General features: G+C 45.8%; 1 protein-coding gene across 3 annotated transcripts in view; it reads left to right on the top strand.

Annotated features, from left to right (window-relative positions):
* IL15RA (interleukin 15 receptor subunit alpha) overlaps window positions 1-14,747 on the top strand; it is a 36,080-nt gene extending 21,333 nt beyond the window's left edge. The window contains exons 3-7 of one of the 3 annotated variants that reach the window (XM_052650873.1): window positions 306-398; window positions 3,245-3,436; window positions 4,048-4,080; window positions 11,783-11,855; window positions 13,960-14,745. In XM_052650873.1, coding sequence (XP_052506833.1) covers window positions 306-398; window positions 3,245-3,436; window positions 4,048-4,080; window positions 11,783-11,855; window positions 13,960-14,143 — 575 coding nt within the window. In that variant the 3' untranslated portion in view covers window positions 14,144-14,745. Of the gene's footprint in view, window positions 1-305; window positions 399-3,244; window positions 3,437-4,047; window positions 4,081-11,779; window positions 11,856-13,959 lie in introns of all 3 variants that reach the window. The other 2 variants (XM_052650872.1, XM_052650874.1) reach the window with 2 other exon arrangements.
* Window positions 14,748-16,745: the final 1,998 nt, after the last annotated feature.

The raw sequence follows: 16,745 nt of genomic DNA, 5'->3' as shown, positions 1-16,745 counted from the left end.
TTTTCTCATGCAAAAGCTAGCGTTAAAAAACTGAGTTGAGGTCATTGCTATCATTCTAGCCAAAGATAAGACACTTGCCTCTGAACTTGTGCAGTCTGCGCTGGGAACTGCAGATGAACAGCTGTTTATCTCCTGTGTGTCTGGCTAGACCTGGGCGACCAGATGTGTCCACTTTAAATTATAAACGTATTATTTATTTAAAGTATACATTTATTATTATTATTCTTTTATCTACATCCAGTTCTGAAGCCACCCCAGGTTCCACCCTTGGGATCATAAATGCCGTGTGGTTATCCTCTCTCTAGGAGACCCCTCCCTGAGTCACCAAAGGCCACCCTCCACAGCAGCGCCGACAGGGTTGACCCCAGAGCCAGAGAGCCCCACCCCCTCCGGAAAAGGTAGGAATGCCGCAGACTCTTTCAGGATTCCCATCCTCGGCTGCCCTCAGGTCCACAGAGAGCCTGCAGATCCGTGAACCACTGCCAGGGTTCCGCCGCAAACACCCCTTATTCACGTCAAGGATAAGAACTGACATTAACTTCATTTTCTCTTTTAAGCCAAAGTTGCCGGACAACCAGGCTTCACGGGTGCGCGCTTCATAATGGTTTAAAATCCACTCTTACTAGGCCAGATCACACTTCGTGGTAGATGCGTAGCTTCGAGAATAGGGGGGATGGGGGCTGAGGTTCTGCCCACCTTGCATATCAGCCTTCTTAGGCCTCATGGGCACTGGCAGAAAACCCAACCCTCCTGGATCAGAGACGGAGGACTCTCTTGCCTGGCACTGCAGGCAGCAGGCCACTGGCCGGTCTCATCAAGTCCCTCATCCACACGTGCCTTAAGCAGGCCTAAGCAGGTGCCCGTGTGGGTGGCGGACATCCCTGGAGAGGAGGGAGCCTGAGCAGGAACCTGATGTTTTACTGTTGGTGTGAACACATCTGCCCTGTGCTCTGGGGGGAGATACTATCTCCACCTGCCAAGGCCATCTAAGCATCCTTGAAAAGATGGCGCCTCCACTGGCAAGACGTGCAGAACTGGGAGAGACCCAAGCACACCATCTCCCAACAACCCTACCTGTGATTGTTTTGGTACACACGCTTGCACAAAGCTGCCAGGGTTCTGCATTTTGACCAAGTCTTAGGCAAACTCTACCCTAGTTTCCTCTGCACTGTTAAGAAAATCTGAGCTCTTGAATGCAAAATATCCTGGGAAGACTTGCCCTGTGTCTTCTGACACCCTCTCTTGACTCCTGATTCTCTGTGGCCCATTACCCAGTGTGAGGTTTTTATTTATTTGTTTTGGCTGTGCTGGGTATTTGTTGATGCTTAGGCTGCGGTGAGCAAGGGTTGAGTTGCGGTGCATGGGTTTCTCATTGCTGTGGCTTCTCTTGCTGTGGAAGCACAGGCTCTAGGCGCCCAGGCTTCAGAAGTTGCAGCTCGTGGATCAGGAGTTGTGGCTCGAGGGCTCTAGTGCGCTGGCTCACTAGTTGTGGCATCTAGGTTTAGTTGCCCTGCAGCATGTGGGAGCTTCCTGGGCCGGGGATCAAACCTGTGTCTCCTGCGTCGGCAGGTGGCTTCCTTACCACTGAGCCATCAGGCAAGCCCCAGTGCCGGGCTTCTCCTGGCCCCGTCCCCTCCTTTCCCTCCAGGCGCGGCCATCCCACAGTGGCTGACAGTGCTTCTCGGGCTGCCTCCTTCGAGAGCCAGTTCTTAACTGAGGATGCTCACTGAGACCTCCTGGAACTCTGGGTGGTCTGGGGAGCACCGGTTACTGGAGCTCCAGAAGCTCTCCTGGGACCCTCAGGGGGCCATGGCTGAGAACCATCGCTGAAGGGAAAGTGGAGGGGTGGAGCAAGGGTTTCCTTCCAGTTACTGAGCCGATGACAAACAGGAAGAAGAGGCTGGGGTGTCCACAACCTCTTTGACCTGAGTCACACCTGGCTCAAGGGACCTCTCTCGGCCTGGCCTTCATGCCCCAAGCACTTGGCAGATTGCAGCCATGCAGGGAAATCTCAGGTGTGAGTGTAACCTCCAGGGTGGGTGCTGTGACCAGGGGCACCTCACAGGCCTGCTCCGGGTCAGGGGGAGCATGGTGTGCAGAGCACCTAGACCCTACGAGGTGCTGACAGAGGGTGAAAGGGCACGCTGACTCCTCCGGCGCACGTGGCTGGGAGAGCGTGGGGCAGAGGCCCTAACAGGGGACCAGATAGCCCGGGATGTGCGATCACAGCTTCGCCTCCAGGGCTGGGCTCATCAGGACTGTATTACCACCCTGGAAGACCCACTCACCATGGAAACAGAACAGCAGGGTTGTGCCACTGCAGCCTACAGGTTGTGGCAGCTGCTGGCCAGTGCGGGACGGGAGATCAAGGACCTCAGCACAAGGCAGGTGGCTCAGCCTCCTCCCAGAGATGGGCGCCGAGCCAGGACGCATCCCTCAGGTCCACTCTCGAAAGGTCGGATGGGCTGAATCCCAGGTTCCCCTCATTTCAAAAGTTTTGTGCAAGTATGTAAAAAGTAAACTAAAATTAGCATCCTGATGTCTTTGGCAAGTACAGTTCCACTTTTTTTAACTAATTTTATTCATTCCCTTCTTGGGTGCACTGGTTCTTCATTGCTGTGTGAGGGCTCTATCTAGCTGTGGTGGGCGGGGGCTACTCTCTAGCTGCAGGCTCAGGCTTCTCACTGCCGTGGCTTCTCTTGTTGCAGAGCACGGGCTCAGCGGTTGAGGCCGGTGGGCTCCGGAGCACGGGCTCAGCGGTTGAGGCCGGTGGGCTCTGGAGCACGGGCTCAGCGGTTGAGGTGCATTGGCTTCGTTGCTCCACAGCATGAGGGATCTTTCCAGACCAGGGATCGAACCCCCTGTTTGCTGCATTGGCAGGTGTATACTTATCCAATGGATAACCAGGGAAATCTCCAATTCCACTCGTTTGTCTGAGCTGGGTCTCCTGGTAACCACTTCTCCAGTGCCTGATTCTACTCAAATCTTTGAGATTGTTAGCTTATGTGGCCCATGATAAATAGTCATAAATCCACTAGTGTCCGCAAAAGCCTCTTGGCCATTCAGAACCGACGAAGATGTTACCCACTCAAGGGGTCTTCCCCCAGAGCTGTGGAGGAGTTTGCCAGGAGAGGGCTGGCTGGGGTGGGCTCACGGGAGAAGGTGTTGATCCACTCTCTTCTGGAGCTGAGAAAAGACACTGTTCTCAATGTTTTCATTGTCCGTGTCTTGCACTCCCCTGCAGAGCCAGATCTTACTTCCAAGTCAGACACCAAAGTGGCCACAAGGCCAGCTACTGGACCAGGCTCCAGGCTGCCGTCCACAGGTCCTCCTGTGGGAACCACAGGGGTAGTCAGTGAGGAGACCACCTACGTCCCGGCTCAGACAGCAGCCAAGGCTCCGGAACACACACACCCGGCCTTGCAGGACATGCCCGGTTAGTGCTGGCTTTGCCTGCTGGAGGAGAGCGCAGCTCCCGGGGGCTGTTTCTGTGACGCGGGTGCAGAACCAGAGTAGGCCGATCACGCCACACCATCCAACCCACAGGCAGGGTGACCGCGTGGCCCTCTGCCTCCTGCTCTCTGCCACAGCCTTCTCGCTCCAGCCTCTGCCCCGTGCTCCACCCTGCTTCAGAGGGAAGGGGACTGTCTCTGCCCACACTAAAGGTTGCATGGCAGAGGCTTTGCTGCAAATCTGATTAAGATCTGCCTTCTCCTGACATGAGAGGACAGAGGACGCTTTCTGCCATCTGGACTCACGGTGGAGGGATAGAGAGGACGCTTTCTGCCATCTGGAATCACGGTGGAGGGATAGGGGCACGCTCTCTGGGTAATCTGCATGTTCTGTAAATGCGCCTCTGATTCCTAAGCATGGCTCTGCATGGAAACAAGTGATCCTGGTTCTGTGCTAAAGTGAGTCTGATTTTGCTGGTTGTGAATTTCTCAGGGCTTTAAGATGAGAGCCAAACTGTCCCGGAGTTCTCCTGCTTAGAGAAATTAGTGCCTTCAGGACTGTGGCAATAACTGAGCTGTAATCTCTTCCCTGCAGGTGCATATCAGCATAATCCCAGTGTTGTGACCGGTGAGTATTTCCTTGGTCCTTTGTAGTTATGTTTTATCTGCATCAAGTGGTGGTGTCTATGTTCAGGGGACCTCAGCGCCAGGGTGCTGGACGGTCCTGACTTACGCCTGCTGTTCCAGTGTGGTCACCAACAGCTGCCCCTTTCACTCTCAGAAGTGTCTCTGTGTAGATGAGTTACTTGACTGTGCTGTTTACAGTGTGTGCAGAATTCTAGGTTGGCTATTTATCTTAATGTTGGTAAGTTCTCACTGTCAGGCGATTGGTACAGAAGCCAGGGTCAGTGCACCACAGGGCACCCTTGTGCAGCTGTTCAGGCCTACTAAGTGGGGGCTAGACTGTCATTCAGGACCCACTGGAAAACCAATTAACATCATTAAATGATGTTCTGCCATGAGCCACACTTATCTTTCATAGGGAGTTAGCACTATACACTCAACAGCAAGGAGTTCATGTTCTTGGTATAAAAGGCATCTTTACAGAAGACATATGACTTTAAGACTGGGAGAGAAAGTCCCAGAGAGTATAAGGAGGAAAATGGAAAAGTGCTTGCAAGAATGGAAGACTAAGAGGAAGGGAAGAGAGAGAGAAAAAAGGAGAGGGGAGGAAACAAAAGCAGGGAGAAATGCAAGGAAACAGAAGCAGGGAGAAATGCAAGAAATGCAAGGAAACAGACGCAGGGAGGAATGCAAGAAATGCAAGGAAACAGAAGCAGGGAGAAATGCAAGAAATGCTGCAAGGAAACAGAAGCAGGGAGAAATGCAAGAAATGCAAGGAAACAGACGCAGGGAGGAATGCAAGGAAACAGAAGCGGGGAGAAATGCAAGCTTTCAGTGAGGAAAGAAAACTATAATTTCAATGCAGGCAAAAATTAATTTCTAATTTCTATTCACAAGTTTCCTGGCTAGAGAATGATTCAAGTTTTTGTAGTTATATTTTATCTGCATCAAGTGTGTTCTGGGAAAAAACCAAGTGGCTTTGGTCATTTTTGCATTTAGTTGATTAGAATGGTTTTAAGAACGATCGAAACATATGCCAATGCAAGATATTTTTAAAAGGCTCTCTGGAGAGTGTCTTCATGGAAAAACTGTGGTGTTTAATGACAACGACGTTGAAACAAAAGTATGTTTATCATTTAAGAGGTGGCCAATAAGTAAGAGAGATGACCAAATTTTTCTCCTTGTGTCACATATTACATTAATTTTTCTACAGACTTTTACATTTTTTTAGTCATTTTCTTAAACTGTTACTATTTGCCCAGGGCTTAACAATTAAAAGTTATAAAAGGCTGTAAGGTAAAAAGCCCGTCTCTGACTGAAAGTCCCCTTGCAGGCAGGCAGGAACTCCTGCTACTAGATTTCAGGATATCCTTCAGAGAGACTCAATCTGTAAATAGCATGTAGAAGATACACGATACAGTTAGGTATATTATTTTCACTATTCTGCACCTTGTCTTTACCTAATGGTATGTCTTGGAAATTTTTTCACATCAATAGATGAAAAAACCACCTCATTCTTTCCAACAGCTCAGGATGTTCTATTATATGGATTTGCCACTCCTACTGGGCCTTGGAGTTCCTTACATTCTTGGGCTATGTACCAAAGGAGGACTAATTGGAAAAGCTTGTATCGCTTCACACACGTGCAAGTTTGGTGGCGGTGCTGGTTTAGTTACTAAGTCATGTCTGACTCTTGTGACTCCATGGACAATAGCCTGCCAGGCTCCTCTGTCCAGGAGATTTCCCAGGAGAGAATGCTGGTGTGGGTTGCCGTCCCCTTCTCCCCGGGATCTTCCCGACCCAGGGACGGAACCTCCCAGTCTCTTGCATCTCCTGCAGGGGCAGGTGGATTCTTCACCACTGAGCCGGCTGGGAAGCCCTTGTGCAAGTATATCCGAAAGAAAAAACCTACAAAATTTGAGGGCCAATTTTTTCCCAATGTGGATTTCCAAATTATTTTATTATGAGATCTAATCTGTATTTCTTTCCAGTTCATGACTTTCACTGGATTAAAATATCAAAAATTCTCTCCCTTATTCTAAAATGCCAGATAATAAACATTAACTGAATACCTACAATAGGCAAAGATAGCTCTGCTCAAAGAACTGTGGAAATACAGAGATTTAAAAAAACACTTTAAATCTTTTATGTGGCATGAATAAGATTTCTTTCTTCCAGACTGCTTAATGTAAACACTAACATAAGACAGGCCTAGTCAGCAAAGACCTGAAAATGAGATCCATTTAATTTTCATCGGCTAAGAAGATTGGAATGAAAACTAAAACCCTGCTAGGTGTCTAGAAACACTTAGTGATGAGCAGTTTCTCCGAAGTATGCCTGTCACACACAATCCCAGCCACCTGGGACCTAGGAGTGTGTCCCGCCAGGTACAAGAGGTGCTCCTGACACCTTGGGTATTGGTAGGGGCTCCTGTTTCTGCAAGAATAAGCCACTGATTGATCATCTTTGGAAGATGATATAAGTAATGTTTTCCCATAGCAGTTGCTCAGTAGATATTAATGTAATGTTTCAATCAGTCCACTGGTATTGCCAGTATAGCTCTGAAAAAATGAATCATATAGACGATTATCACAACCTTTATGTGGTTAAAGGTTTTTTTTATGTGGGCCATTTCTACAGTCTTCATTGAACGTGTTACAATATTGCTTCTGTTTTATGTTTTTGGCCCCGAGGGATGTGGGGTCTTAGCTCCCCGACCAGTGATTGAACCTGCGCACCTTGTATTGGAAGGGGAAGTCTTGACCCCTGGACTGCCAGGGAAGTCCCTTTCACAACTTTTAAAAGTGGCTCTTTGAGCGCAACGAAATGGTAAATAGTAAATGTTCCATAAGTGAGTGAGCAAATACTCATTGGAGTTTGAGGGCTCTAACATTTTAATACATGTTGAGGGAAATGGTCCTCATTTCACTATCTTCTATATCTATGCGCTCACTTGGCAGCCTTGTTTTGTAATCAGTAACCTTATTTGATTATTCCAGTGTCTGTCTCTGCCCCTTACCTAGGCTGTTTTTGAAGATTCCTGGTTGTGAAGTGAAAGGATAGAATGTCAGCTACGACAGCATTTACACTGCCATGTCCGTTTAGTGCACCCGAGGGGAAGGGTTCATTTTTCAGACTGTATATACCTCCATCTTTCAGAGCAGAAGTACACCTGCTGCAGTTTACATGCTCAGCCTTTAAAGGGGCTACCTCTGTATCATAACGTTCGCCTGTTCAAATGATACAAATCGAGCTCCTGTCTTGTGCCAGATGTGGTCCTAAGCTGCAACAACATGCAGGTTTCTCATTAAAAAGCAAATGGCACTTTACATGTCCTTCAGCTGCAGTTCAGTCGTTCGGTTGTGTCCAGCTCTTTGTGACCCCATGGACTGCAGCATGCCAAGCTTCCCTCTCCTTCACTATCTCCCAGAGATTGCTCAAATTCATGTCCATTGAGTCAGTGATGCCACCCAACCATCTCATCCTCTGTCATCCCTTTCTCCTCCCACCTTCAACCTTTCCCAGCATCAGGGTCTCTTCCAATGAGTCGACTCTTCTCATCAGGTGGCCAAAGTACTGGAGCTTCAGCTTCAGCATCAATTCTTCCAATGAATATTCAGGGTTGATTTCCTTTACGGTTGACTGGTTGGATCTCCTTGCAGTCTAAGGGACTCTCAGGAGTCTTCTCCAACACCACAGTTCAAAAGCATCAATTCTTCAGCACTCAGCTTTCTTTGTGGCCCAATTCTCATATCCATACATGACTACTGGAAAAACCATAGCTTTGACTAGATGGACCTTTGTTGGCAAAGTGATGGCTCTGCTTTTCAATATGCTGCCTAGGTTGGTCACAGCTTTTCTTCCAAGGAGCAGTGCTTTTTAATTGCATAGCTGCAGTCACCATCCACAATAATTTTCAGGCCCAAGAAAATAAAGTCTGTCACTGTTTCCATTGTTTCCCCATCTATTTGCCATGAAATGATGGGACCAGATGCCATGATCTTAGTTTTTTGAATGTTGAATTTTAAGCCAGATTCTTCACTCTCCTCCTCTTCACTTTCTGCCATAAGGGTGGTGCCATCTGCATATCTGAGGTTATTGATATTTCTCCTGGCAATCTTAAATACAACTTGTGCTTCATCCAGCCCAGCATTTCACATGATGTACTCTGCATATAAGTTAAATAAGCAGGGTGACAATATACAGCCTTGACATACTCCTTTACCTATTTGGAACCAGTCTGTTGTTCCATGTCTGGTTCTAACTGTTGCTTCTTGACCTGCATACAGATTTCTCAGGAGGCAGGTCAGGTGGTCTGGTATTCCCATCTCTTTAAGAATTTTTCAGTTTGTTGTGATCCACACGGTCAAAGGCTTTAGCGTAGTCAATAAAGCAGATGTTGTTCTGGAATTCTCTTGCTTTTTCTATGATCCAACGGATGCTGGCAATTTGATCTCTGGTTCCTCTGCCTTTTCTAAATCCAGCTTGTACATCTGGAAGTTCTCGATTTAGGCACTATTGAAGCCTAGCTTGTAGGATTTTGAGCATTACCTTGCTAGCATGTGAAATGAGTGCAATTGTGCTGTAGTTTGAACATTCTTTGGCATTGCCCTTCTTTGGGATTGGAATGAAAACTGACCTTTTCCAGTTCTTTAGCTTGCAGAAGGTTAATGGTTTAATTCCATCAATTAAGTATTTATCGATTACCCACTCTGAACCCAGCACTTCCTATGTGCTCAGTACAGGAAGACACAAAAGAGAAACCATTGCCAGGGACTAAGGTGTTGACATTCTCATTTCATAAATGCCTTCAGCAAATGCAGGCACACAGCATGTCAGATACCCTACCGTCTGACTGAGCTAGTTTGCAGGTACTGCCAAGAAATGACGATTCCCTGGATATGCACAGAGAACACTTTTTAAAAACTGAAATATAGTTGATTTACAGCAATATGATAGTTTCAGGTGTGCAGCATTTTTGTAGATTATACTCCATTCATGTTATTACAAGATAATTGTAAGTCCTTCTGCTGTACAGTGCATCTTTATTGCTCATTGATTTTATGTATGGTGGCTTTTATCTGCTAATCCCCTATCTCTGATTTGCCCCTCTCTTCCCTCTTTCCTTTGGTAACCACAAGTTTGTTTTCTCTGTGTCTGGTCCTGTTTTACATATGCATTCATTTGTATTATTTGTTAGATTCCACATATAAGTGATATCATACAGTATTTCTCTTTCTCTGACCTATTTCACTAAGCATAATATACTCTAGGCCCATCCACACTGCTGCAAATGATAGAATTTCATTCTTTTGTATGGCTGAGCAATGTTACATTGTACATAAATACCACCTCTTTATCCATGCATCTGTTCACGGACATTTGGGGTGTTTCCATGTCTTGACTTGGAAAATAGCGCTGCTATGAACACTGGGGTACACATATCTTTTCAAATTAGTATTATCTGTCAACTTGTTGATGGTGGCCATTCTGACTGGCATGAGGTGGTACCTCACTGTGGTTACAGAGGACTCCTTCACCCACACTGAACATGGTCCACTGGCCACCTCAGCCATCTTCTCCACTGCAGACCCAACATCACCGTAGGCTGAAGGCAAGGCAGAGGCTGCTGCCTTCTGGCCTCCTGTGCAATAATCCAGCTTCTCCTTCCTCTCTCAAGCTAATCCTCCTTCCTTCTCTGTCTCATCAAATCTCTTTTCCTTTTTCTCCAACCCACGCAGCCTGCTAGGAAACATAAAAGGGTGGAAAACATGACAGCCGATGCATTAATGCATTGTTTTGGCGATTCTGGTTTCAATCTCTTTACTAAATTTGGTGATTCTTCTTTCAGTTTCTTTACTACATTTGCCTGGAAACAACTAGGGAAGGAATCAAGTGTCTGAGTTCCAGGGGCTGAATTCAAATTGCTTTGTCATAGCATTGGCTCAGGACCCCTCTTTGCCCTTGAGCCTGAGTCTGCAGCCTCTATTCTCAGTTAGAAACAGGAAGCAGCGTTGTGAAAGTGGAACTAGAATTAACATCAGCTCTCCTTTTCCAATAAATCTCTCTGTGAACAGTAAATGCATGCCAACCTGATTAGTCAATGTGAAGGAATCGTTTACTGGGGTACAACATCTCTGCTAAGAAATTTGTCTTTTAGTCATGATGATGATTAATGTTTAATCTAGAAGCTCAGAACAACGTTCACTAATTTCTCATGTTTTCTCTTACTTCTTTTGGAATAGCTTTTCTAAGTTTTATTTACTTAGGTAAATAAAAGTAGTCTTGTTTTTGTAACTTTAGTGTCTCTTCTGATTAGAGCATCATTGCAAAAAGATCCGGGGGTGGGGGGAATGCAAACTTTTTAAAAAAGAAAATAAAGTTATCTACAAGCCCAAAGAATTACTTAATACTTGGCATATATTCTTCAAGCCTATTTTGTGTATATGGACACATACATGGCTTACTGGAAATTCTTTTATTCATTTTTATCTCAACCAGCTTTTTCACTTAAGACTTTGTAGACATCTTTCTGTGTTAACAAATGTAGATTTCAAAGTTTTGAAAAGCTGAATACTACTCCATTGTATGGGTATGCCACATTTCATTTAACTGTTTACTGATAAGAGATTTAGATAAACATTTTAAAAATTATTTTAAACAATGCTTTAGTGACTACTCCTGTGTATGCATTTCCCATTTTCTTAGAATACATTTCTAGAAGTGAAATTAGAGTCAAAAGGAATGGTCTTCTCTGAAGCTTCCGTTACACATTGCCCGTTTCCTCTCCTATCCTGCAGAAATGTGGGTATGTTCCCTCCTCTTGTCTCTAGCTGTTTTTGATGACAGTTCGAGTAGTTTAAGGCCAAGTCCTTGCACACTCGGTTGTGGCTGTCTGTCTAGGCGCAGGTCTGAAAAGCTCAAGGCTCCAGGTGATCAATATGCCTCCTGAGCCACAGTGAGACTCCTGGGTCTGCAGCTGCTCAGCTGTCACCTTAAATCGTTTAAAGCTTATTTTTGGCTGCGATGGGTCTTTATTACCGTGTGGACCTTTCTCTAGTTGCAGTGCTCAGGCTTCTCGTTGCAGTGGCTTTCTTTCTCGTGGAGTGCGGGCTCTAGGGAGCGCATGGGCCTCAGCCGTTGTGGCTCCTGGGCTCTAGAGCACAGGCTCAGTAGTTGGGGTACTTGGGCCCAGGTGCTCCACAGCAAGTGGGATGTTTCCAGACCAAGGATCGAACCCATGTCTCCGGCATTGGCAAGTGAATTCTTTACCACTGAGTCACCAGGGAAGCCCCAGATTGTCATCTTAGACGCAGGGCACGTTGGTGATTTTTGCAGGGAGATTTCACAATATTAAGGCAAACTGGCCAAATCTGCTGGGAGCTTCTGATTGATACAAGTGTTTTAAAAATAGTACTGTTTCACCTGCTCCTGGCCCCAGCCCTCTTGCTTCCACATGAAGGTCCCACCCTCCCTAACAACTCCCAAACAACCACTGTGGCTGTGTTGGCAGGAAAGGAGTGTCCTCTCTGCCCTGATGTAGAACAGGCAGAACAGCGTGGATCTTAGGATCTGTTAGTAACTGTGAGCTGGTTGGGAAGGCATCTAGATCTCTCTGCAGAAGCGTAAACTGTACAGAATTTTCAGGCTCAGGAACGCTGGGACTTTGAGCAGGGTGCCGACTCATTCTGCTCTCTTTCCAGCAGCTGTCTCCATACCTGTCGCTGTTGTCTTTGCAGTGTGCCTGGTGTTTCTTCTGGTACGTTGCCTGATGTCAAGGTGAGTAGCACAGGAGACCCACGCTGGACAAGATGCTTCCTCCCCCAAGAGCAGGGTTGCATCTGATGACCTAGGTCTGCCCTTGCCAAGGAAGACCCTTTCCTGGCTGGAGATGTGGGTGCTCCCACCTACTCTGTGCTGGGCAAAAGGAGCATCCAGGCCAAGTGGTCACTGAATCAGGCCGTTCCCTTCACTGTCCAAAGGCAGCCTGCAGGTCACTGGTCAGAATCCAGGCAGCCAGAAATCAATGGACGGCATGGGGCCAATTCACCAAAAGCCAATTCAGAAGGAAAGAATGTGCCAAGTAATTGATTTGATGGACGTGCGGTTTGTATGATATAGTTACGGATTGTTCCTCTTGAATGTACTTGTTAAAGATGGACACACGTCCCCATAAATAGGCTCATACGTGTTGGCCTTGGGATTTCTAATACTAGAAATTCTATATTTCAGCAAGACTGTTTCTTTCACTTGCTGACATTTCAGCTTTTATTTTTCTAATCTTTAGGCATTTTTACTATTTCTTTATAAAAGCCTCATATAGCATATTAGCCTTGACTCTGTACTTCCATCAGCTGGTAGCCAGTATTTTACCATTCCATAGTCATATGGCTGTTCCAGACATATCAGGTGTGTTGAAACTAAACTTTTAATTACTAGTCACAAAAATTTCTTCCTAAATATTATATCAATAAAAGATTATACCACTCTTCAAGCCTAACTTTGACAAAATGGATATTCCATGAAATGGCACTGCAAAGCCAAAATATAAAACAGCTATCAAAATATTCACACACATCTTCAAAAGCTATTAATATCACCCTAACCAAAAAGAAATGCCATAAACTTCATAGTCTAGAAATCAAGAAAAGAAAGCTGATATTTTACTTGAAAATTCATCAAAAAATCCCCCTAAATGCTAAAATATTTGCAAAATAGAAAATTACTTTTAAAAGGATTTTAAGAATATCATTACAGTTAAATAATTTCTACATAAAATGTATTTAGAATTATTCTTAGGAGATAGAATATATTCATTGATGATATTAAAAAAGAATAAATACACGATATTTTTAAAGAAGACATTAAAAATATATTCTTAAAAAGAATTTGTAAATTTGATAAATATGACCAATAAATATGCTCCTAAAAGGAGTACATCAATATTCACTGACTGTACTTATGGTAACAGTCATGAATGTATCTTTAAGAACTGGTAAACATGATAAACACTGCTGCTTGGCCGTGTGGTGAGCTGATTCTTTCCATAAGCTGATTAATTTGCAAATGGGTTATTAGGTAGATTAGCGATTCAACAAATTGGGTTTTAGAAAATTGGCTTTGTAAACTGGCCTAGAGCTCTGATTTATAGTTTAGGCCTCACTCCAAGGCTCTCAGGTATTGACTCTGCAGTGTCTTGAAAATTGCTGCTTCTCAGGAGGCAGACTGTGCAACCCACAGGTCTGCATACTCAGGACCTAAAACACACATCCAGTGACAGGTGGGGAGGCATGGGATTAAGATTCTCTGCATCCCCTACTGGCTTCTCAAGAACTGATTAATATATTTGTTTATTTAACACTCACTAAATAAATGTCCGGGCTTCCCTGGTGGCTCAGATGGTAACGTCTCTGTGTACAATGTGGGAGACCTGGGTTCAATCCCTGGGTTGGGAAGATCCCCTGGAGAAGGAAATGGCAACCCACTCCAGTACCCTTGCCTGGAAAATCCAATGGACAGTGGCACCCCATGGACATGGGGCTACAGCCATGGGGTCGCAGAGCGTCGGACATGACTGAGTGAGCTTTATAACCTTTACATCACTTTTATCAGGACTGTCAGTGCTGGCTTGGCCAGGCTCCTGGTCACTCACTCCTCCCATGGCACCTGGCACTGGAACCACTGCCTTTTGGCAGGGGGCTGGCAAGGCGGGGGGAGCTGCCCCCACAGTGCTGGTAAAACTTGGTGGACAAAGGGGTGAAATGCAAAATAAGATCTAAAGGCCACCTGTGAGTGGAGGCAGTCCGGGTGCTCTCCGTCAGAGTGTCCGAAAGGAACTGTTTGTTGACACAATCTCTCCTCTGTCAATTATCCTGTTTTCCAGGCGAGCCCAGCAGACACCCGGTGTTGAGATGGAGAGCATGGAGAGTGTGCCGATGACCATGGGGCCAGATGCCAGAGGGGGGGACACGGAAATCCACCTGTACGGCCTAGGAGGCTCTGGGGACGCCGAGGCCAGCAGCGGCCGCAGTGAAGGCCCAGCTCTTCCCCAGCCAGAGAGGACCTAGGGAAGACTTGGGGCGCTGGCCCCAGGGGAAAGACCCCCAGGGTGAGGAAACATCTGGCCGTCATTTTACCGACGGCCCAGCTCAAGCATCGCCCTTACTGGTGGGTTCTCTGGGCTCAGGACAGATGCCCGCTGTCTGCCTGCCTTGCCTGCCCGCCCTGGGCGTAAGGCCCAGTTCCCAAAGTCCCAGCCGTCAACAGTTACCCAGGAGGGAGAGAAGGCCTCAGGGCTTCCAATCAGGGCTTTTATTTCATCATGACATTTATTCAGGACAGCTTGTCCACTCGATTCCATCCCATTCCTCAGCCTGACCTGCAGGTTACAGAGAAGAAACATACCTGAGGCTCCAAGTGAACTACAAGACTTCTCCTGGATTGGGAAGTGTTAACCAGGATGACACCAGCATTTCAGCTTGTAAAACCTTCTCTCGACCAGGTGCTCTGCGTGCATGGAAAGGGAGCAGAGAGAGACTGTGCCTAGTCGGTCCTCTAGATTTAAGGATTCAGAAAGAAAACTTAACTTGGTGATGTTTCTCTATAGATGTGCATTTATATTTATATCCTTGTCTTTTATATCTACATATTATAAGATTTGTATTTTGAAACTATTCCTTGTACAAACAATATAAAATGTCTATTTTCAATTAAAAAAAAAAAAAAAGATTGTACTGAAAGAATCACTGACGAGAAATGTACCACAAAGAAAAAAAGGAGATCAGGAATGCAGAGTCCCACATGACTGAGGTCAGCTTTTCTCTCTGAAAGGAAGAAAAAGTCTTGCCTGCCTCCGAATCAGACTGTGGCTTTGGAGAGTTTCCGGTAGTGTTTGCACGTGAGAAGCACGTGCCTCTCTGCTGCACACGCTGTCCCTGGGTTGCTTTCTTTCCTTCTTTGATGTTTATGTTTGTTTATAAGATCATGGGCCTTGTCCCAGCTCTTCATTTTAGAGATGGGAAAGCCGACACCTAGAGAAGTGACTTGCCCATTTACTCATGCAGAGTCTCAGAGTTGGGGTAGGGGCAGGTACAGGGCGGGACTGTAAACCAGGTGTCAGCCACCCCATCACAAGGCCAGTGTAGCTGGGAGGGGAGGTGGACTGGAGGCAGAGCACCCAGTTCACCTGCTGCTGGGCTCTCAGTGTTCTCTCCTGTGACTTAGGTCATGAATTTAGATGCCTTCAGCAGCGCCAGTGCACTGGGATGACCCTGAGAGATGGGATGGGGAGCGAGGCGGGAGGTGGGTTTCAGGATGGGGAACACATGTACACCCAAGGCTGATTCAGGTCAATGTATGGCAAAACCCACTACAATATTGTAAAGTAATTAGCCTCCAATTAAAATAAATTAATTAATTTTAGAAAAAGAGTGAAGGAAGAAAGGGTAGGAATTCTAAATAGTTGGTGTTGGGGATTTCAGAGAGGTACCATATTCACTGTCTCTTTCAACGAGCAGGAAACACTGCTAACACTCGCTGAGCCTTATGTACACTTGGTTATCCAGTTATCCTTACATACACTGGTTATCTACACTTTTTTGCTTCTCTCTACAGCTGTTTGTCCCTAAGTTTCTGGAGTTTATTAATAACTGGATCCAGTTTGTTCTTCACAAGAATTTTTAAGTGTATGACCCTTGTTATTTTTAAAACTTATTTAACAGGAACAACATCAACAAAAAGGCACATGTTCAGTGGAGCCAGGGATTTGAAAGGTTTCTATGGGATGGAAGAGGGCTGGGTCACAGGGCTAGCTCGTGGATTTATGGTTCAAGTTCACATCATCTTGGGGAGAGTGAGTGATGTGATGCTGTGGAATCACCTTGCTCAGGTCCAGCACGAAGTCTGCTGTCCAACAAGCACCAACCAAGTTCAAGCTGGGTGAATTGTATGTCAAAAATTAGATCTAGACATAGCAGCAAGCAGGGCTGGGTGGAGTCGAGGTCTAAAAGGACCAAGAGGGCTTGGGTAGGGACAGATCAATCACTCAGTCAATCAGGGCTTTCTTTCTTTTTTTTTTTTTTTTCCCAGTCCAAGGGATAAAATGAATTCTTTTACCAGGTGGTACAGTCCTTCTAGGGGAAGGTTTAAACAACCTCTATGATGCCAAAACATACCAAGGCCCCAGAATGCATCCATCAAGCAGTGAACATCTTGGAAAGAACTATGTGTTCATCTTTGAATTCTCTCAGAGACTGATGCATTGCCCTGAAGGTCATTAACAGATGCTAGATCAACAAACTAAAAGATTCCATTGGAGAAGGAAATGGCAACCCACTCCAGTATTCCTGCCTAGGAAATCCCATGGACAGAGGAGCCTGGCAGGCTACAGTCCATGGGGTCACAAAGAGTCGGACACAACTGAATGAATGATCACACAGTGTATCTCAGGCTAAGACCCTATGGGTGCCTATGATTTCTGTAGCTCATTTAAAATCATCCCTTTAATAAATTCTCAAAGTCTATAATTCTTCACAATCTATATAAAATAAAAAAATAGATTAATTAAAATATTCCTAATCAAAATAAGGTAAAATGTTCTGAGAGCTGGTTCTCAGGCAGAGTCAAAAGGAGGTAACCTGGGGACACTCAGCACCCACCTTCCCATCCTTC

This window comes from Budorcas taxicolor, chromosome 13, assembly GCF_023091745.1.
Source record: "Budorcas taxicolor isolate Tak-1 chromosome 13, Takin1.1, whole genome shotgun sequence".
Taxonomy (NCBI): domain Eukaryota; kingdom Metazoa; phylum Chordata; class Mammalia; order Artiodactyla; family Bovidae; genus Budorcas; species Budorcas taxicolor.
Note: the sequence above shows the minus strand (reverse complement) of the source record. Positions and strands in the feature narration are given on the sequence as shown.